Below are 23,323 nucleotides of genomic sequence, written 5' to 3'. Positions count from 1 at the left end.
TATGTAATGTTAAAGTAAAAATGTTGTCTTTATGACTAAAGCCAACTTTACCGCGGCCCTGGTACATAAAGGGCTTCAGAAGGAACATGATGGGGTTTAGTCAGTAAGAGTCTGACACTCCCACACGCTGGAGGTATTCATTTTGGCTTACAGTATACATTACCTTACATACCTGTTCCTCCCCTCCATCAGAAAGACTGAGCTCAGTCCTCGTGGTGGATGTCGAGCTGTTCAGCTCGCCCCAAGCGTTAAAGTTCGTCACGTTCGCTGTGGGCGGCTCTGAGCTGGTTCCATCTGGAATTGGTTAAGAGTTTGGGATGAAAAAAGGGTTCATCTATTGGTTAAAATTTAAGAAATTGCTTGCGCAGAACTACTAGTCCCAATTGAAAAAAAAAAAACATTGTACATTTATCAAGGAAGGGTATTAATATAGGGTATAGTTAAAGTAGGTCCCGTGAAGTAGTTCCCATGGGACGTGGCTGAATTTATTACGCGTTGGACGCTGTAATGAAATGAGTATTAAGGTATGTAGGGTGACTGCTAGCTAGCATGTGGTGGTTGTTTATTGTAAATTGCAATATATACATTGTATTCATAAAAAACATTGTTGAAAGGTTCTTCTAACGTACAGACAGTCATGTGTTGCTGGGGAGTTTGTTGCGCCATTTCTTCTTCCCAGCAAAAACACATAGGAAGTGGTGAAGGGCGGGCGTTTTGGGGGCTGTCTTTTGTTTTCTGACGTTCAAAAAGTGCTGTTTTGCAGCCAAGTTTGAATAAAAAAAATATCTGAGTATGAAGCCTTTTGTTTGTTTGTCATCTACTTTTTCATTTATTGGTGGATAGGCTCGTAGAGTTTCGAAGCAGCTAGTTAAAATGATATACTAAAAAGAAACCCACCTCCTCTAAGTGACTCCCTCTTCGCTCTCCCACCATCATCACTATTCCTTCTAGAAGAATTCTCACTGTGACTAGTTTTCAGCCTCTCGCTCTCATAACTTATAGTATCAAGTAGAGGATTGGGCCCAACCTGGTCCAACCTTTGGCCAACCTTCTTGCCAAGGATCTTTAAGTCTTCACCAAGTTGGTCCAAATGATCCAACCTTCTTGGTGCACGGTAATCGAAAAGGCTTGTGACTTTTTTAATCGGTGCTTCCTCGTATTGGCCATCGTCCATGGTTTGATTCCTGGAATGCACAAAAAGATCATCATTACATATTAATGAAAGTACTAGCAGATTTTTGGTTTGGCGATGGGGCTATATGTCCGGAATAAATTTTATTTTTTATTTTTATATTTTTTGGAATAAAACCTATCCTATGTCCTTTCTCAAGTTCCAAACTACGTCTGTACCAAATTTCACACAAATCGGTTCCGTTGTTTAGGCGTGAAGAAAAGACAGAGACAGACAGACAGACAGAAAGACAGGCAGACAGAGTTATTTTCATATTTATAATATTAGTAGGGATAAATAAAAAATGTTTATTTCCAGTAAAAACATGATTACATGCATTACAAGTACAGTATGGTACAACAATAGGTGCAAAGGTATAATCTCCTGGCTCCCAAAATAGATTTTCCCGCGGTTTTAAGGCGACGAATTGGTCAACAATAATTCCATAACCGGCACGCGCATATAAGGCGCCAAAAGGGGTCGGAGCGTCTGAGCGGGGCGAGGATAACAATACGCGCGCTAGCTTATAACTAAAAGTCGTAAGCGACAAAATGGTTTTGTAATTTTATTATTTAGAAATGATAATTTGATAAAAAATCAACTACTAAAAAAGTTAAGCGGCTTAAATCGGTCCCGTTTGCCCATAATATGTGAATCTCTTTTTAAAAAGAGGTATGTTTGATATATTTTTCTCTGTTATAAAAGTTACCTAATCATGTTTTGACGTCTAACAAAATAAGGTTTATATCATGAACTTTCAGGTAACCAAGTTTTATTTTGATCCGTTTTGTATTTACTGAGAAAAATTGAGATCCTTGGCGCCAAAAATTCCAATTCGTCCTCTTAACCTGTTCCGTAGCAGGATAAAATGTAGTCTATATCCAACAAGGATAGAGTAGCTTCTCAACAGTGAACATATTTTATGCACACCAGTGAACGTTACAATTACACGTCAGAGGTGTATATATTTTTCTTTGGGTTTTTGTACCTACACAATTATATTGTCCAGAAAAGTAGCATGGGTTCAAAGCTTTTTCCATTTGTTTATACCATGCAACCTTGGGTCTGATAAATAATTGACCCCGCGTCTGGGAGGGCACGTGGCGCCGGCGTCCCCGAATGCTATTCAGTAGCAGTTGTTGTTACAATTCCACGTCAGAGGCCGTCAGGCGGATGTGAGAAAACTTTGACACTAGGGCTTGTTACGTGATTAAACTTGCAGCTCACTCGATAAGCATAGTTTGCATTTCAATTTGTCTTTTACATTATAAAAGAAAATAGTGTATCGGAAGAAGTAGTCTCAATACGCTTTACAGTATTATGAAAATTCGATTACGAAAATCGATTTTTGTGTAAGTGTAAGTGTTTTTCACAGATCATAAATAAATATAAATTGAATACTTTCTTCAAATCTATTGTTCTTGTTTTTTTAAAGTTTAGTCTATTTCCAATAGACTTGAAAAATAAGGTTCAGTTCGACTTGAATCATGTACCTATGTTTGTGCGCATATATCTCTCGTTTCGCTAAACCGATTTTAATGCGGTTTTAAGCATAGTATTTGGTGTTTATTAAACTCAACGTTTGTTTAACTTTTCTATACTAAAACGTATGTTTGTTTGCCTTAAAGGATCCGAAACTAATGAACCGATTTCAAAAATTATTTCACGGTGGAACGCTACGGCATTCCCGAGCAGTGGCGGATTAAGAGTATCCGAGGCCCTAAGCACAGAGCCTGTGTAGACCCTCTATTGCTTAAATGGAAATGGAAGGAATGGAATGGAAGGTTGAAGAAATTGACCGAGCGAAGCGAGCGTGATGACTTTGTAGTTACAAATGCGCGAGCGAAGCGAGCGCGAAATTTTTTTCTTACTCGTACGGAGGTAAAATGCATCCCAAACGTACTTAATTTTTTGTTTGTTGACAAATGCAAAAACGTAGGCATATAGTTTCTGAATACGCGAGCGAAGCGAGCGCGAAATTTTAATTATTTTTAAGACTCAGAACCAAAATTACGTTCAATGTAGGCCAAACGTAGGTACTTAACTTTTTATTTGTTGGCAAATGTAAAAGCAAGGACATACAGTTTCTGAATACGCGAGCGAAGCGAGCGAGAAATCTTGATTATTTTTTAAGACTCAGAACCAAAATTACGTAAAAGGGCTACATTTCAAACCTTCATTTCTTTCTACAAGTTTCGTTGGACAAGAAAGATGGATATATACGTAAGATCGATAACAACGTCAACGCGACGTTGGTCCGCAGACCACTTGGAAGGCCTCCAGGGACCACCCGTCGTCCGCGGACCACCGGTTAAGAACCACTGATCTAAAGCATCTAAAATTTTCGGATATATTTGTGGTATTGCACTCGTAGTTACAGCGTGAGCTTCTCAACGAGTGTCCGATAGCGACTTCAAAACGCTATCGTTGCCTATTAATTCTTTTAAAACTGCCCAACGATGAGTAGAAGCCGAAAAAAAATTGTAGGTATAACAACAGGGGCCCGATTCTCCTAAGTTAATATTGTCAAAATCGAATAGAAATTGAATCGCAATATGATCGGAATAGCAGTTTTAACCTTATCGGGCATTCTGCTACTACTATAAGACCAATCGTATTCCAATGACATTCGATTGGTTTGCGATTGGTCTGCTATTTTGGTTATTTTGGTTTTTTTTATTTCAAAGAAAAAATAGCGGACTGCAAATACGCTTAAATCGTAATCGAGTCAGGATTGGATCTCGGTCGAACCGACTCGAACGTGAATCGTATGTCGCTAGGAGAATCGGGCCCCTGCACAGTTGAAAAAAAATCTCTGCGATCGTACAACAGCACTGTGATTTCAGACATATTGTGGATGAATCTCGATAAAATGTAGGTATAAAATGAAACGCCAGCAGAGGATGGAGGCCCCTGGACAACAGGGGCCCCAAGCACGTGCTTGTAGTGCTTATACGTTAATCCGCCACTGTTCCCGAGTAACATAGGCTATATTTTATCCCGGTACGGGTACTAGTTCCCACAGGACACGAGTGAAACCGCAAGCAAACAGCTAGTTTGTAATAACACCATTATTTTTTTGTTTTATTTATGACCTTCCTAATTCCTTTTACCTGTCTATAACAATTTATTATTGTCACGATTCAGACATAGACATATTTTCTTATCATGAACCGGTCAATCAGTAAAATTATGACAAATGCTTGACTCTCAAATAACTTGATTTATTAGTCTAGTTTGTCCCCATGCTTTTTACTCTACGGTTTTTTCTAAGACTTAGACATAGTGTGCTTTTAAATACATAGGTAATTATTATCTTTACTAATATTAGATACAAATGCGAAAGTAGCTCTGTTTGTCTGTATTCCCAAAGCTTCTAAACCGTTATCAATGAAATTTCTCACACAGAATGTGGTCTGAGTCTGAGCTACTTCTTATCCGAGAGCAGAAGGACGCAATTTCCGTTTTTTTTTAAAAACAATTGATTAAGAAACTCGAATTTTTAAATTAAAAAACAGCTGTTTAAAGGCAACTAAAGTTTATGTTGTCGATGAATTTAGACACAAATTGACAATGTCTGACTGACAGCATGTTATGCATTAAGTTTAATTGTTTTTTTTTTAGTTTTGTTTCTCACTGTTTCATTTTCTTTTCTTTTTCTTACATAGTTAAGTAGCTTTATAGATGTAACTGTGTACTCATTGTTGAAGAGCCAAACTAAATAAATAAATAAATGATCTTGGGCAAAAATTACAGATATTTGAAAACTGAAAATGAAATACTAATAAATATAAATAAATTGTTAGTACTTACATAATTCAATTTAGATATTTTAATCATCCTCCTCCGAGCCTTTGTCCCAATCATGTTGGGGTCGGCTTCCAGTCTAACCGGATTCAGCTAAGTACCAGTGTTTAGATATTTTAATATTAGGAATTATTTAAATTGAATTATATAAGTACTAAGTAATATGTTATGTACATTTGAATATTGAAATATTGCGTATAGGATAAATTGCTGGATATTAAACAAATTGACTTAATTTGCACATACAATATTATAACATGTTATTCATTTTCACTAAATAAAACAATATTAAAATACTAATATTAATATATTCAAATATTATTCATTTCATATTTCATTTATTATTCATTGCTTTTTGAAGTTTTTAAATATATTTTTTATCAACTTTAGGTAGTAATAAAACTTTTCCTAAGCCTGACAAATACTTTGCTGAAAGACCCACCAAATACAGTTCAGCCACGCGATATAACCATATCAAAAATACAAATAGGTCAAATTAAAAACCACATTTTCTGAAGTCGGTCAACCTCCTCAAAAAATCAGCCTTTTTTAATGTCGGTCAAACAAAAAAAAATCGACCGTCACTCATTTGACATACGGCTATCTACGGACCGTTTAACTCCCAGTAAAGGTTACCATCGATCGATACAGTTTCAATAATTCATAGTTTAGTGGTCGTGTGACCGACCGCGTGTCTTTTTATTTGCTTTCGTACTAGTCGGTCAAGGGGTAGGCAGAATTCTTAGTAAGGGTATTTTTAAATTTAACCACTTATATAGAATTGAAGTCGTGGGTAAAGAAGCAATTTCTGTTTTATGGGAAATCATCAAATGACTCCCGCTGTGGTTGCAGCGTGAGGGAGTGTCAGACTTTTACTGACTGAAACCCATCATGTTCCTTCTTAAGCCTTTTATGTACCACCATCTTTGGCAGTCGTTACGGGTAGTCAGAAGCCAGCAAGTGAACAGTGTTTTTGTTTTCGGGAAGCTACACTGTCCCCGTGACTATAACGTAGGCTACATTTTAGTTCGGGTACCTACTGATTTTTTTATTTTATTTATTTACACTGGGCCGTGAATGAATCTGCGAGAAAAAGCCGGCAAACTACACACACACACAAATGTAGGCCAAAAGTCATCAGACAGAGTACCTTCGCATTTACAGTATTGCTAAGGATTTATCTACCTATTTGTGATAGCAAGCTGGTCATATGTCACGTTTATATTAATTACTAACTGCATAGAAACACAATTACACGCGACTTGGATATTAGGTACATACTTAGTTATTTTTTATTTAATTCCGTGCATCGGAGAGCACGTAAATCTCGGTCCGGCTTGTGATCTCTCTCCGGTGGTGTCGGATTGTCGTCCCATCGCGCTATGAGAGTGAAGGAATAGTGAGTGCACCTGTGTCCAAGCAAATGTGCGTGCACTATGGAGGTAATATGTCCTGCGCAGCTGGTTGATCTCCTTATATGACACCAGCTGCGATGGCCGCTCTCCGGCTAGAAAGACATCATCATCTGCCATTTTTAAACGTTTGTTTCAAATCATATTGCGCCTAGCCCAAACAACTTGCGAGTTTTGTAACCCAAAACTATTCAGCAGAGAGGCGCTGACATACCATTAATGTAATCTTTTCTCCTCAATGTAATAAATGCAAAAAAAAAACAAAAATAACTTGGGAACATGGCAGAAAAAAGAAGTAGAAAAAATGTGGAAAAAATATATCTCTATCTATCTGAAAATCAGTCAAGTAGTATCTTTCAGTCAGGTAGTTTATTTATTAATAACTTTTTATATTATTTAATAAAATTATATAACTTTTTACCTACTGTGTACACTTACTTAAACAGTCAGTAATTCTAGGACATTCCACCAGTCTATCAATTTATAACAATGAGGGTTTTCTAAAATGGCGTCCACGAGGTGGCAGCACCGAGTCGTCAGGTCCAGATAACTGTCAAAGTGCTTATCTTTACTTTGAATAGTGAACGATTTTAGTGTTTTTTTTTTATTTTATAATTAAAGCACTGCATGATTGTTTTACTATTGCGGTTGAGTAAATAAAAAAAACTAAATCATATTGTGTTAACAAATTTTTCAACAAGCTTTTCCTTAGTACCAGTGACTTTTGCACCCTCTCTCTTAGCTCAATGTTTAGTTCGGAAACCTTATTCTGACCGTAGTCCATAATAAAATCAATAACACTTCCAATATAACAGAATTTCAATAAACAATAAGTTCGGACCCTACAATTCCATACTATTTGACAGCTGTTTGGACCAGACGCATACGTGGCGCCACCCTGTGGCAGAAAAAATTGAGAAGACCCTCATTGCGTGCGAGCATTTCTTAAATGTACAAGAAACCGCAATTTTAGTGGAGTTTCATGATAATAATCTCGCAATATTGGAAGATTATCTAAAGAGTATGAATATTTCAAGGATCAACGAGAAACGTCGTTTCTATGCAGACGTCGGAATAAAGTTATGAATATTTATGTTGAGTATCAAATATTGTCATTTAGAATCCATTACAGTGTAAGACCAGTAATTTTAGAGTTGTTTATTAAATAAATACCTAATCATTATAGTTCGGCCATTCAGAGAATGCGTTCCTGACACGTCGCGATTGAACTGACGACGTAACTACATTCATTGATTATTGATATAATAATGTTGTTTTAATGCTCCTCAATTGTTAAAACGGTAAACAACCAGCAAAAATATTTTTATCGTAACTGCAACGCCATTGCAAAGTTACGTCGTCAGTTCAATCGCGACGTGTCAGGAACGCATTCTCTGAATGGCCGAACTATAATTATGAACAAATATAATATATTATTAATCTATAGATACCTACTAAGATTAATTGATGTAAATAAGGTATACATTATATACCTAGATACATAAATACAAGTAAATAATAAGTAATTAATCTGCCTTTTTACGGTAAAAAACTGTCATCACCATATGTAAGATGATACATAATACATAAATTGCTGAAACGAAACTTAGGTACATAGGTACATTGATTATATTATTCTTTATCTATTTATTTTTGACTAGCCGTTTCCCCGCGGTTTCACCCACGTCCCGTGGGAACTACTGCCCGTACCAAAAAATATAAAATATAGCCTATTTTACTCGGAAAGAGTGTAGCTTTAGAATTGTTAAGGCGACAAATTGGTCAACAATAACTCCATAAACGGCACGCGCATCTAATGGTGTCTACACACCAAAGCCGCTGATGCCGGCGGCACAGCCCGGCGGCCCAAGCCGCCGGCCGTATTTTGTTCAATCATGCCGCATGATTGTACAAAATACGGCCGGCGGGTTGGGCCGCCGGGCTGTGCCGCCGGCATCTGCGGCTTTGGTGTGTAGACACCTTAAGGCGCCAAAAGGGGTCGGAGCGCCTGAGCGGGGCGAGGATAACAATACGCGCGCTAGCTTATAACTAAAAGTCGTAAGCGACAAAATGGTTTTGTAATTTTATTATTTAGAAATGATAATTTGATAAAAAATCCTTCTACAATTTTAAAGAGTATGTATATACTCAACTACTAAAAAAGTTAAGAGGCTTAAATCGGTCCCGTTTGCCCATAATATGTGAATCTCTTTTTAAAAAGAGGTATGTTTGATATATTTTTCTCTGTTATAAAAGTTACCTAATCATGTTTCTACGTCTAACAAAATAAGGTTTATATCATGAACTTTCAGGTAACCAAGTTGTATTTTGATCCGTTTTGTATTTACTGAGAAAAATTGAGATCCTTGGCGCCAAAAAATCCAATTCGTCCTCTTAAAATCGGTCTATCACTTTTTGAGTTTATCCATTACAAAACAACAAAAAAAAACGTTTTTCTCTATGTAATGTTATGGTATAAATCTACTAGGTAACTACTCCGCGCACCCGGATAAAAAGTTGCGTACCTTTTTCGTTAAATAGGCTATCCAACAATGAAATATTTTTTTAAGAATAAGCTCTTCAGCTTTACAATATTAGCACCTAATTACAGATTTCTTACTGTAAAAAGACGGAACCATAATACCACACAAAGCCCGCTTGAACTTGACCACTTTTCCTAGCATATAACTAAAGAGATTACTAGTATTGAATAAATCATTTTGCGATATGCATTTAATATGTATGAGTATGAAGATGTCACGGCAATTTCTCATACAAATTACATGACGAGACACGGAAAGCAAGTTAATGTTATTTAAGTAGATATTTACATAATATATAATCTTTACTATGTATAAATCATCGGCACGAATCTTGAGCGCTGACCTTCACCTGCGCAGAAGTAATTTATTGGGTCTCTTTTGTGGTATGAAGTGAGGCGCGATGGCGGGCTAAAGCGGTGACTGGCCCGCAGCGCATCGCGTCATAGCCGTCACTGGGGATTGGTTCTTTGCTAATAAATCACTTCTGCGCAGGTGAAGGTCAGAGCTCAAGATTCGTGCCGATAACTATAGTAAACGTGAAGATTGGTATGACCAATGATTTTTATTAAAATTTTGGCAGTATTATAGCTTAGGTATCTATCTGTACTCATCATTTCCCAAGCCTTTTCCCAACTATGTTGGGGTCGGCTTCCAGTCTAATCGGATGCAGCTGAGTACCAGTGTTTTAAAAGGAGCGACTGCCTATCAGACCTCCTCAACCCAGTTATCCGGGCAACCCAATACCCTTTGGTAAGACTGGTTTTCAGTTCAATTTACTGGCTTCTGATTACCCGTAACGGCAAATGACAGCCTGGAACTACAGTTTATTGTGTCTTCTGAAAGTTTTCATACAAATACTAGAGAGGTAAATGAAACCAAAAATTCTTTTGTATTGCAAATAGAGTTTTCACGATTACCAACATTTGTTTGTTAAGTAAATAACTACGTATTTGAAGTCAATCACTTTGCTTACATAAGATTATCTCGTAGTCTTGGGCCAAGAGTTTTTATAGCATTATCCTTATGGATTCCACCAAAATTGTACACCCAAATCTTTTTGCAAACAAACACGCATGACGTTTTCTTTTTCCATTTATTATTTCTAGCTATGTCGACTTTTACACAATCCATCCATCGTTTCTTTATATATACAGGGTGTGTCGTATCTAATCACATTAAATTAAATACGTTAATATACTGGTATAATTCGATTAGCACAAAGAAAAAAAAAATACGTAAAAATAAATATTTTTCAAAGTAAATAGAATTTAAATGTGCGAGAATTAAAACACCATGTAAAAGTCAGTCATTACAAACAACAGAAATTCTCCCTTGAAAACTGACAGCTATCAACTGATCAAAACATTCGATACTCCTAACTTTATCTCTGCTTTACACATGTTGTTGTAACTTATGAAAACGAAAAATGACTCCTGTGACTAAACCACTGAATGGATTAGGTTATTTTTTTACAATTCGCCATAAAATATATGCGATAGGATTTAATGTGATTATATAGGTACGACACACCCGATATAACCCGAAACAGGTACGGTACGATCAACATTCGTGCGATGAGCATGCTTATTGGCCGTGGTCTGGGTGATATAATTTGTATTTATAACGTATAACCTATATATATATAGTATAGTACCTACTAGGTAAAGTATATATAGTTTATCAGTTGTGTTTGCACCCATAACACAGGACACAAGCTTATAAATAACTAACCGACTGTGTGTGAAGGATGATGCTATATTTATTCAATCAAAGTATTTAATCGGTCTGATACCGACCAAATAGGTAGTTGAGCACATAAATGTCGGTCCTGCGCCTGATCTCTCTCCGGTCGTGTCGGATTGCCGTCCCATCGGGTTATGAGAGTGAAGGAATAGTGAGTGCACCTGTGTCCAAGCAAATGCTCGTGCACTATAATATGTCCTGCGCAGCTGGCTAATCTCCTTGCATGAGAACAGCCGCCGTAGCCGATAATCTGCTAGGAGGACATCATCAGGTAAATACCTGATTGTTGCTATGTACTTGGCCGATTCGCCGATTTAAAGTTTTCAGTGTGTAGGTTCTTTAAACAGGAAAATAATTATGTTATGATATGGGTTATAGGTACAAACTTTACCTAGTTGTTAACGAGCTGTCGATTACAATAATATTATAATTATTGTATGTAGGTACCCATGTAATTTTAAATTAGATTTCACGCAGCCGGACAAAATGTATGTAAATAGTCTATTTTCAACTATTTTAGGCTCTGTGTAGGTACGTGTAGGTTCAGTCAGTTTGTCTTCAATGACGGACAAAGGGTCAGAGTTACTCTCATATATACAGTATTATATAATATTTTAAAGTATGATTGGACTTCTAAAAAACACTGGTACTCAGCTGCATCTGGTTAGACTGGAAGCCGACTCCAACATATTTGGGAAAAGGCTAGGCTGATGATGAACTTCTTACAATGGTTTGAGCAAAGAAGCAATCTAGACACACGGCAGTGTGTCCGCCAAGTTCGAGCAAAAAAAGCGACACACCGGCCGTGGGTTATATTACACGAACCATTTCGGGCCAAATTCGACCCCCCTATAACTCAAAATCAATTTTATTTACACATTTCAAATTTCTAGTATCTGTTGAGACCCCCTCACTTATCTAAAATACAAAATTTCATTAATATACCTATTGTAGGTCTTGAGATATTGACGTCAGAAAATCGCTATTTTTACTATACACTCACTGACTGACTCATCAAAAACCTAGACCACTTCCAATGGTCGTATTGACTTGAAATTTGGCATGGAGGTAGGTCTTTATGTCAAGGTAAAGGGAAAAATCTGAAAATGGCCAAGTGTGAGTGGGTTTCAAAATAATGAAGGTGTAAAATACCTAGTGTAAATTTATACCCCTAAGGAACTAAAACGAACTAAATTTATCTATATTTATATAATATTCTTCGAATGGTCGTACCGATCCGGAATTCGTTACAAAGGTTTGTATTTAGTCAAAGTAAAAATCTGAAAACGGCCAAGTGTGAGTCACTTTCGAAAATAACGAATGTGTAACTTTGATCCACGAACATAATATATGATAACATGTCATGTCAGTCAGTTGGTAAATTTAGTCCATTTAGTTAATCTAGTTCATTTCTTTGTAAGAAGCATAGTGCATATTCAAAAATCTGAAAGATAGTATAAATGAGACATTTCCTTAACTAACTTAATCATAAGAAAAAAATAAAATAAACAACCTTACAAAAATAAATGAAATCCCACCCAAAACAAAAATGTGAAAGGCTGCCAAGTTCGATAATATGGAAATCCTTCGCCTATAAAAGAAGTGAGATCTGACTAAGTACCAAGTTCCATACACATACCTCAGTTAAAAATAGTTACTTTTTAATAATGTTACTTGGCAAGTTTTAATAGAAAATTAAATACTTGATTCATTGCGTTTAGTAGGTTTATAAGAAGGTGTGTGAAAACTTGCCAAGTAACATCATTAAAAAGTAACTATTTTTAACTGAGGTATGTGTATGGAACTTGGTACTTAGTCAGATCTCACTTCTTTTGTAGGCGAAGGATTTCCATATTATCGAACTTGGCAGCCTTTCACATTTTTGTTTTGGGTGGGATTTTGTTTACGGACAGACTGCCCGTGACCATGAATGCTGTAAAGATATGAAACGTCGAGATTTAATAATAATAATATCTATCCTTCTCCGTGTGATAGGAGGCCTGTGCTCAGCCGTGGGACGATAAAAAAAGCTGTAACAGTAACAATAACCGCGATAAAATCCGTAAAAGTTTTATTTAAATATCTAATACTAGCTTCTGCCAGCGGTTTCACCCGCATCCCGTGGGAACTACTTCCCGTACCGGGATAAAAAGTAGCCTATAGCCTTCCTCGATAAATGGGCTATCTAACACTGAAAGAAATTTTCAAATCGGACCAGTAGTTCCTGAGATTAGCGCGTTCAAACAAACAAACTCTTCAGCTTTATAATATTAGTATAGATTCGTGTAAGTGTTAGAAATCAATAAGCAATTTTGTTAACTTAATGATTTCTAAGTCTAGTGCCAACCTAAGTTCGCCTCTAATTTTCAAAAAACAAACTAGGTATGTACGTTAGATAAAACTGATTCTATTTTGGTTAACAAAAAACATCTGTACGTAATAACGAGTGCTATTGTTTATACCTATATTTAACACTTGTCTGTTTTCTGATTGATTTGTATGATAGCCAGTGGTCGTCTTATGTTTTTCTGCCGGGGCTGCGGGATTGTTCGCGCGAGTTACCGCGGCTCTGGTGGGTTTTAGTCAGTAAGAGTCTGACACTCCCTCACGCTGCTAATCCACAGCGAGAGGGGTCATTTGATGAATCCCCACTAAAAAGCCTTGTTTTTCAGGGTTCCATGCCCAAAAGTAAAAATAACAACTTATCATTAAGACTCCGCTGATATTCTGTATGTAACCAGGCTGTATCTCAAGAACCGTGACAGCTGTATGTATGACCTACGGATAAACTATTTTACTGCCAAGTTGCATCAAAATCTATGTATTCGGTAGTTTTAGCGTGAAAACAGAACAAACATTCATGTATGTATTTTATAGTCATCATCAGTCTAGCCTTGTCTCAACTACGTTGGGGTCAGCTTCCAGTCTAACCGGACACAGCTGAGCACCAGTTTTTACAAGGAGCGAGTGCCTATCTGACCTCCTCAACCCAGTTACCAAGGCAACCTCCTAGGTAAGACTGGTTGTCAGACTGGCTTCTGATTACCCGTAACGACTGCCAAAGATGTTCAAATGACTGCCGGGATCTACAGTTTATCGTGCCTTCCGAAACACACATAGGTGCATTATACAACATGTAACTTAATTAACGCACATCCTGAAATTAGTTTGTTCAGAATCGTTTACTGAATCGATTTATATCATTTTTAATATAGGTAATGTTTTATCCCAAAAATAATTAAAACTACGGAAATTATTGTCATATTAACCCTGTACAGTCAAAACAAATTCAAATAGACCGTAACTCAAAGTAATAAGACTTCGTGTATTGTCGGCTTTTTCCGTAGTTTCGTTTTTCGTGTCGAGTCGAGCGGCGCGCGGCGCGATATTTGCGTGCGTAGTAGTATAGTATGACCAAAAAGTTCTCCAAGAATTGGTATAACTAATTTAGTAAATAACAATGCATATACATGTTAAATTAAAAATTCAGTGTATGTATTATGATTATAACATAATATTCTAATTGGCGTGTTTGTGGGTGTGCGTTAATTACGTTACATGTTGTATAATAAAAGAAGGTTGTCTGCTTAACCCAAAGCATTTACAGAGCAAGTTACGTTCACAATAGAACTACTATTCTCACGTATGTTAGAAACAGTTTAACCACTAGGCTTGCGTGACTGATCGGCTTTATAGACCAGTTTAAATTGAACCCTGGTTTAACGGCCGGTTTTTGCTATTACATATGTTTTAGAAGGTATAGACAAATGTGTAGTTATCGGTGTTTGTATGGAGGTTATACTGAACCGATAAAAAAAAGCGGTACTCAATTCAGTTGTAAGAAACGTGCCTATTACTATAGTTAAATATCTACATTTTATCTACTATTATTATACCTATCACCTACTTTCTTCTTATCGTGTGAGCTGCAGGTTTAATCACCTAACAAGCCCTAGTGTCAGAGTTTTCTCAAATCCGCCTGACGGCCTCTGACGTGGAATTGTAACAACGACTGCTACTGAGTAGCATTCGGGGACGCCGGCGGGCGCCACGTGCCCTCCCAGGCACGGGGGTGTAACACCACCAATTATTTATCTAACCCACAAGGTTGGAGTGAAAACACAAGCAAAAAGCTTTGAACCCATACTATAATATTGGAATAAATATTTTAACATCCTAAAAATAAAACCCTGAGAAAAAACTCTTAAAATTCATCGCTCTAGAAGTCAGTGTCTTTAAAGTTACCATCGACTTATATAACGAACTAATATTTCGCTTCTCTTTTGTTTTTTGGAAGCCACTTCAAGAACGACTTATCATCCATTTTTTCTCTGTTTTCCGAAGTCACTTTTTGGTCAGAAAAAGTCGGTTAAAAATAGTGTTAACTTACAGAATTAAGGGTCTACTATAGCTGGTTGAATTATTATAAAATGGGGCCGTATGACCTTCGTACATACTATATAATCTGTCGGCTGATGCGTTAATGCACTCAAATTGTCGGCTTTAATTTGTTTGTGTTCAAGGTCTGTGTAAGTATTACAGGTTTTCTAATTGAAGGGATGGTTTTTAGTGGTTTTTAAACTGATAATTAAAAAAAACCGGCCAAGTGCGAGTCGGACTCGCGCACGTAGGACAAAAAAATCACGTTTGTTGTATGGGAGCCCCCCAAAATATTTATTTAATTCTAGTTTTCAGTATTTGTTGTTATAGCGGCATCAATAATACATCATCTGTGAAAATTTCAGCTCTCTAACTATCACGGTTCATGAGATACAGCCTGGTGACAGACGGACGGATAAATATTCCAGAAATTAGTCTTTTTCACAAGGTGTAATTATAATATCTATGGCCTTCGTTACGGGTAGTCAGAAGCCAGTGTTACCAATCGGTATTGGATTGTCCGGGTAACAGGGTTGAGGAGGTCAGATAGGCAGTCGCTCCTTGTAAAACACTGGAACTCAGCGTCCGGTTAGACTGGAAGCCGACCCCAACAAAGTTGGGAAGAGGCTAGGCGATGACAATGACTCTTTTTCCCAAGTTTGCAACAATATGACGTTAGTATGTTTACCCAAGTATGTAAGTGAGTATGCGAACATTCTTGTATTTCATAATATTTGAAAAGAATCCCCATTATGTTTGGTAACACAATTGTCAATCGTTTTTACTGGTATTTTGTAAATGCATGTCTTTCGCCTAACAATGAATAACATTCAAATATTTTGAAGATAAACAAATGAATATCTTGGTTTTAAAACAATTGCTTAGTCTTTACTCAACTTTGGGGTCGGCTTCCAGTCTAATCAGATGCAGCTGAGTACCAGTATGCCACATGGAGCGACTGCCTATCTGATTCCAATTTTACGCAGTTACTCTGGCAACCTGATAACCCAAAGACAATGAAATTCCAAAGGGTACTTTGTGCGATAATCCTTGGTAAAATTGATTGTCTAAAAACTTGGTAAAACTGTCTGTTTCTGGGTTTTGACTACCCGTAACGACTGCCAAAGATATTCAAATGACAGCCGGTACCCACCAATTTAACGTGCCTTTTGAAACACAGAGGAACTCGTCATGACAAGATGGTAACCTATCCACGGACTGACCGCACCAAGCGTTGCTTAACCTTATGATCGATCTACCCGTGGTGCTGTTCCTTAGCCATAAGTTTCTTATTATAAGGAAATATATATATAAACTACATGTTCTCTGGCCCTTGAACTTAACTTTTTGTAACAAAAACCAGTATATTTATGTTAATAACTACTTAATTAAACAAAAAAACATACATTAGCTGTTTCCCCACGGTTTCTCTCTTGTCCCGTGGTAACTACTGCCCGTATCGGGATAAAATATAGCCTATGTTACTCGGGAAGAGTGTAGCTTTCCAACAGTGATAGAATGTTTCAAATCGGTTCATTATGGCTGATTTACATTGAGTCAGTAACTGACGTCAGTCCACTGACAAGTCAGTGCTGACCCGGCACTGCCATCGTGTAAATTGATTTGAAGTCAGTACAGTACTACTGACGAAGCACTGACACTACACTGACTTCGTGTAAATAGCACGCGTCAGTTTTCGGCGCCTACACTGATGTCAGTTACTGACTCAATGTAAATCAGCCTTTAGTTTCGGAGCCCTTAGAGTACAAACAAACAAAAAAATGTTTCCGCTTATATTAGTATGAAGTATATAATAGATGAGACACAAAAACTGTAAGTATGTACTTACAAGAAGGGAACAAAAAATCTTTGCTATAGGTAAGTTAATTTACCTGTGTATTTTTTGATGCAATGTATTAGTTTTAAGTTGTATATATAAGTTTATTTTTAATTTTTAAAATTAATGTAAATATTTTGTAAATATTATGTAAATATCCTGTGTATAATAATTTTTTGCTTAGCTGTTTTATAGCATTTTGAGATAATACTGCTTTTTGAAGCGGTTTAACATGCTTTTCCTGCGGGTTTTTAGAGGAAACTATTTTATATACCCGGATATAAACGCCCTAAGATATATCTAGGACAGGGCACGCCACCATCGTGGCGGTAAGTCCCCTCTTTGAGGAGTGGCTCGGGAGGAGTCATGGCGCCCTCACGTACCGCATGACGCAGGTCCTCACCGGACACGGTTGTTTCGGGAGGTACCTGCACCAAATCGGTCGTGAGGAGGCGCCCGGGTGTCACTATTGTGCGGACAGCCCCGAGGACACGGTGGACCACACAGTCCAGGTGTGCCCCGCATGGGCGGGGCACCGCCGGGTCCTCGTCGAGGCTTTGGGCGGCGGCGACCTTTCGCGTCCGGCCCTGATTCAGGCCATGGTCCGGGGCGAGAGGGAATGGGATGCCGTCGCCTCCTTCTGCGAAGCGGTCATGCTCGAGAAGGAGGAGGCGGAACGCCAGAGAGTACGCACCTCTCATCCCGGCCGCCGCGCTGGACCAGGTAGACACCATGGGCGCCGGGTGTCGCGTGATGACTCCCGGCCACCGTAGGCGTGGGTCTGTGGGCGGTGAGTTCGGGTGGCTCATCGTCCCTCTGTCTGCTTAGACGACAGACCCGTGTTGACGGCGCGCGTTGTTCCACGCGCTCCTCAAAGAGATGTCAGCAACCCCAGCGGGGCCCAGCAGGGCCAAGGCCTGCCGGGGCAGCGGGTTGTTCGAAAGAGATACCGCGGCCCTGGTACATAAAAGGCCTATGACGGAACACGACGGTTTTTAGTCAGTAAGAGTCTGACACTCCCTCACCGCTGCTAACCCACAGCGGGAGGGGTCATTTGATGATTTTTGACGTCGGAAAAAAAAAAGATATATCAAGGAAAATTTGCAGAAATTAGAAATATAGTACCTACTATCAGCACATGGATAAAAAATTTCCTTTATGACACTCTTTGCCAGTTTGCTTTAAGACTTTTTAATGTTAATTGATATAGGTTAACTTGAATGTAAGTAAGTACTGTAAATATGTACCTAGCATACGAAAGTGAGCACTTTGATTATACAGGTAATAAGCATATTTTGTATCAAAATCTACGCGTTTTGCGTAGCTATTCATAACTTTTTACAATCTTCAGTGGGTATTATATTAGTAGGATATTCTTAAACATTGAAGATATAATCAATCGAAGTATTATTCATTTCCTCCAAAATATTTATCTCTTGTAGTCTTACACTAACCGTTTTCCCCCGGTTTCACCCATGTCCAGGGGGAACTACTGCCTGTATCGGGATAAAAAATAGTTTGTGTTACTCGGGAATAGCGTAGCTTTCCAACGGTGAAAGAAATTTTCAAATCAGTTTAGTAGTTTCGCAGCCTTTAGAGTACAAACAAAACAATGATTCCTCTTTTCATGGGGTCCGAATGCGCACACCCTATTTAAAGACCTGTCTAGGCGGCTGGTTGACGCTTCTCGTGACCAAAAGGCTGGCTATTACCTCGGACAAAGGATCAGCATGGCCATCCAACGAGGTAATGCTGCCAGCCTCTTGGGTACGCTCCCAGTTGACAGCGATGGGGATGAATTTTTTGACGCCTTTTAGATATAGTGTATATATATATATATATTTTTTTTTATTGTTCTACTAGGAAAGTTTTTTTTTTGTGTTGTAAATATCTATGTATATAACTTTGTAAACAAAGAAAATGTACTCACTAATTTAAATACCAAATAAACGCTAACAAAAATTCATTCACATGATTCCTCTTTATAATCAGTACCTACAGGTTAGTAGGATATTATCGTAGCATTATTTATCGTTTCCTCATAACAAAAATATTCTTCTCTTCGTACTAAGATTTGAGATATTTTTGTCGTAAGATCCCCGATATAAATAGTAGAGCTATATTTCTTACCGTGGGCGGTGTTACAGAATACGTAAGATAATTACCTACTTATGTAAAGAGGATATTGGGAAAGAAAATTGTTTTTGGGTTTTTACGTTAGGGTATTTTGCAGGTGGTGTCCAGGAAAAGTTTTCAGTCGGTCCGATACCGGCTAAATACCTGATCTTTGTAATTTGTATATTGTATCTACTAGACTACCTTATAATAATATCTTCATATTGATTTATGAGTCCAAAAAAACCATGGGTCTACTAAAATTTTGTTGAAAAAGTACCCCAACTGAGAAAAGCATAATCCTTCTGGAGAGTCGGGTAAATTATTTCAGATACGATGATGTCCTCCTAGCCGATTTATCGGCTTCGGCAGCTGTTCTCAGATAAAGAGATTAGCCAACTGCGCAGGACATATTATAGTGCACGAGCATTTGCTTGGACACAGGTGCACTCTCTATTCCTTCACTCTCATAGCGCGATGGGACGACAATCCGACACCACCGGAGAGAGATCACAAGCAGGACCGACGATATATCAAGATAATATATATATCGAAGTATCAAGTAAGTATTTACTAGCTTCCGCCAGCAGACTCACTTTCACACATTTACCGTGGGAACTACTTCGAGCAACCGGATAAAAAGGTCTTTAACAATTGGTCATTCTGTAGTTACTGAGATTAGCGCATGTTATCGAATCGCATGGAATGCCAAACATCTCCAGCGAGGCCCAGCAGGGCCAAGGCGTGTCGGGGCTGCGGGATCGTTCGAAAGAGTTACCGCGGCCCTGGTATAAAAAGGCCTACGACGAAACACGACGGTTTTTATTCAGTAAGAGTCTGACACTCCCTCACCGCTGCTAACCCACTGCGAGAGGTGTCATTTGATGATTTTTGATGATGACGACGGGAGTCGAATTCACGACACACATTCACTAATCCATCATCAACTGTCTATTCTACTATCTATAATAAAGAGGTCAAGTATTTAAGTATTTTTATTTTTAACCGACAATGCAGAAAAGAAACAATATGATTTTCTTGAGATTACGCTGTCATTGTTAATTATAAACAATATGAGAGATTTCTTTTATTATACAATATTTTAAACGCGGTTTTGCGAGGCTCAAAATTACTTACACTATTTATCTTTTAAAGTCGGTAAAATATGGAGTATTAGCTTCCGACCGCGGCTTCGCCCGCGTAGAGTTCGGTTATATCGCGTTTCCAAGAGAATTCTTCCAAAGTCCGGTATAAAAACTATCCTAAGTTCTTTCTCAAGGTCAACTCTATCTCTGTACCAAATTTTATTGAAATCATTTCAGTGGTTTAGACGTGAAAGCGTAACAGACAGACAGACAGAGTAACTTTCGCATTTATAATATTAAGTAGGGATTCAAAACGCGGTTTGCGTAGTTCAAAATTATTTAGCTTAGGTACATTATTTATCTTTTAAAATCGGTGAAATAGGTGTTTATATGGAGTATTTCTGTACGTAATTATTTATCATATTAATATTATGAGTTTGTTTAAACACAGATTTATGTTTATTGCATGTTATAATTAACATTTCACCTTCTCAACCTCTAGTTAATATCAGATACTAAAAACACTTTACTAATATTAATAAATGTTAACGTTATTCTGTCTGTCTGTCTTGGTTATTCGCCTAAATTGCTCAACCGCTTTAAATCATTTGTCAATGATTGAATGAATGAAAAACCTGAGAACGGACATGTATAGACTACTTTTTATCCAGATACCGGAAGGACCTTATCTCGGAACGTGGGTACCAGAAACTATGGTAATGTAATGTAAGTAATGGCGTCGACGGCCGATTTCGGCCACGGCGGCTGTTCTCATTTAACGAGATCAGCCAGCTGCGCAGGACATATTATAGTGCACGAGCATTTGCGCAGACTAAGGTGCACTCCCTATTCCTTCAGTCTCATAACCCGATGGGACGGCAATTCGACACGACCGGAAAGAGATGTTAAACTTTCACAAAGCAGCCCGTTGTCTGGAAGTTGGTGATTGATTCACCCGTGCATCGTAGAGCACGTTAGTATCGGTCCAGAAACGTTAGTAACAATCTAGTAATCTGTGTCAAAACTACATTACCGATTAAAAAAAATATTTCACTGTTGGGAAGCTACAGTCTTCCCGAGTAACATATTTTATCCCGACACGGGCAGTAGTTCCCACGGGACGCGGGTGAAACTACGCGAAAAGGGTAGTCTATACTAATATAATAAATAGAATTTTTTTTTTTGTTGATTTGTTTGTTCAAAAGGCTCCAAAACTTCTGAACCGATTTGGAAAATTATATACAACATGTAACGTAATTAACGCACATCCTGAAATTAGTTTGTTCAGAATCGTTTACTGAATCGATTTTTATCATTTGTAATATAGGTCATTTTTTTTCCAAAAATAATTAAAACTACGGAAATTATTGTCATATTAACCCTGTACAGGCAAAACAAATTCAAATAGACCGTAACTCAAAGTAATAAGACTTCGTGTATTGTCGGCTTTTTCCGTAGTTTCGTTATGTTGTGTCGAGTCGAGCGGCGCGCGGCGCGATATTTGCGTGCGTAGTATGACCAAAAAGTTCTCCAAGAATTGGTATAACTAATTTAGTAAATAACAATGCATATACATGTTAAATTAAAAATTCAGTGATTATAACATAATATTCTAATTGGGGTGTTTGAGGGTGTGCGTTAATTACGCTACATGTTGTATACTTACTGTTGGAAAGTTACGCGGGTGAAACCGCGGGTGACACATGTTTTGTAAATATGTGTGTCATCATATATTGGCATAATTAAATAAAAACCGGAAAAATCATTGGAATTTATACTGCTAATGCTAGATCAAATGCATTATAATTCAAGATCGTTACTCACTATTTTCACGGTCATTTTTGTAAACTGATAAAATGCTGGTTTTTGTGATTTTTACTTAGGTAGATCTTAATTAAAACCACTTACTACTTACTTTAGTTTTTATGATTTTAATTAGAATCACTTAAGTTTATATAAATCACGGTTTCACCCGCGACTCGTGGGAAGTTCTACTGGTACCGGGATAAAATATAGCCTATGTTACTCGGGAACAGCGTAGCTTCCCAACAGTGAAAGAATTTTTTAAATCGGCTCAGTATTTTTGAGTTTATTCATTACAAACACACACACTCAAATAAAAATCAATCCTCATTGTAATATTAGTGTAGGTTTCAAAGATGAATTTAAAACATTAATATTAAAATAAATGTTTTTTTTATTCATATGTTTTCCCGGGGTTTCACCCGTGGTCCCGTGGGAACTGCTGTCCGTACCGGATAAAATATAGCCTATGTTACTCGGGAAGAGTGTAGCTTTCCCGAGTAACATAGGCTAGGTAAGGATTTTTCGGAACCGGTTTCAGAACCTTCAGGTTGCAAACAAAAAATGTTTAATCTTTTATTATATTAAACTAGCTTCCGCCAGCGGCTTCGCCCGCGTGGTGTGTTGATAAAAAGTAGCCTATGTGTTAATCCAGGGTATCACCTATCTACGTACCAAATTTCAACCAAATCGGTCCAGCCGTTTTTGCGTGAAAGAATAACAAACATACATCCATACATTCTCACAAACTTTCACATTTATAATATAAGTAGGATGGTTTATCACAATTTAAAATATAAGAAAGGGAAATATGGATGATTATTGTATAAAAACTGAATCACTTTTAGAAGTGTGACAAATTCTTTCTTATGTAAACAATCTTACATAAAACCAGCGATAAGCATTTTGCTCTTATAACTTCTGCACTTTTCTCAAAATTACGATTCAAAAAAAATATCTTACCTAATTTGTTTTTAGTCCATTTAAAACACCACACAGCACCACTTATAATTATTTAAACAATAAATCATATTTTATAAATACACTTAAACCATTTAATAGGAATTTATATTTAAAAGTAAGTAAAATGTTTTTTTATTACGAGAATTCTCGCGCCATGACAGTAGGTAGCGCGCTTCCGCCGGCGTTCGATTTTCAAATAAACTATCCAAGATGGCCGCTTGAATGACAAGGTGATGTGTAGTGATGTGACGGCGGGAAAACTGTCGATAAGTTTTCCAATATTTTTGTTTTGTTTGGCAGAATGGCGTATGATTTATTTTTCTCTCTTATTCCGTAGGTAATTCATCTTTATATGCGTTATTGAACTTATATAGAAATTAGATGATTGTTGTTTTGATCTGTTTGGTAAACTTTATTTATAAATAACATTTTACATAATCTTAATAATTCTTTTTTTATGTACC

The 23,323-nt window shown here is 37.5% G+C and overlaps 1 protein-coding gene across 5 annotated transcripts in view; it reads right to left on the bottom strand.

Moving 5' to 3' along the window:
* The window catches only part of LOC124643721 (anoctamin-4), a 53,658-nt gene extending 30,606 nt beyond the window's left edge, over positions 1-23,052 (bottom strand). For 3 of the 5 annotated variants that reach the window (XM_047182772.1, XM_047182773.1, XM_047182775.1), the window contains exons 1-3: positions 22,860-23,052; positions 898-1,184; positions 164-294 (exon numbers count right to left, since the gene is read on the bottom strand). In XM_047182772.1, the coding sequence (XP_047038728.1) occupies positions 164-294; positions 898-1,174 (408 nt within the window). In that variant the 5' untranslated portion in view covers positions 1,175-1,184; positions 22,860-23,052. The remainder of the gene's footprint in view (positions 1-163; positions 295-897; positions 1,185-22,859) is intronic. The other 2 variants (XM_047182774.1, XM_047182776.1) reach the window with 1 other exon arrangement.
* Between the last annotated feature and the right edge of the window lie 271 nt (positions 23,053-23,323).

Source organism: Helicoverpa zea, chromosome 28 (genome assembly GCF_022581195.2).
Source record: "Helicoverpa zea isolate HzStark_Cry1AcR chromosome 28, ilHelZeax1.1, whole genome shotgun sequence".
NCBI classification, from domain to species: Eukaryota; Metazoa; Arthropoda; class Insecta; order Lepidoptera; family Noctuidae; genus Helicoverpa; species Helicoverpa zea.
Note: the sequence above shows the minus strand (reverse complement) of the source record. Positions and strands in the feature narration are given on the sequence as shown.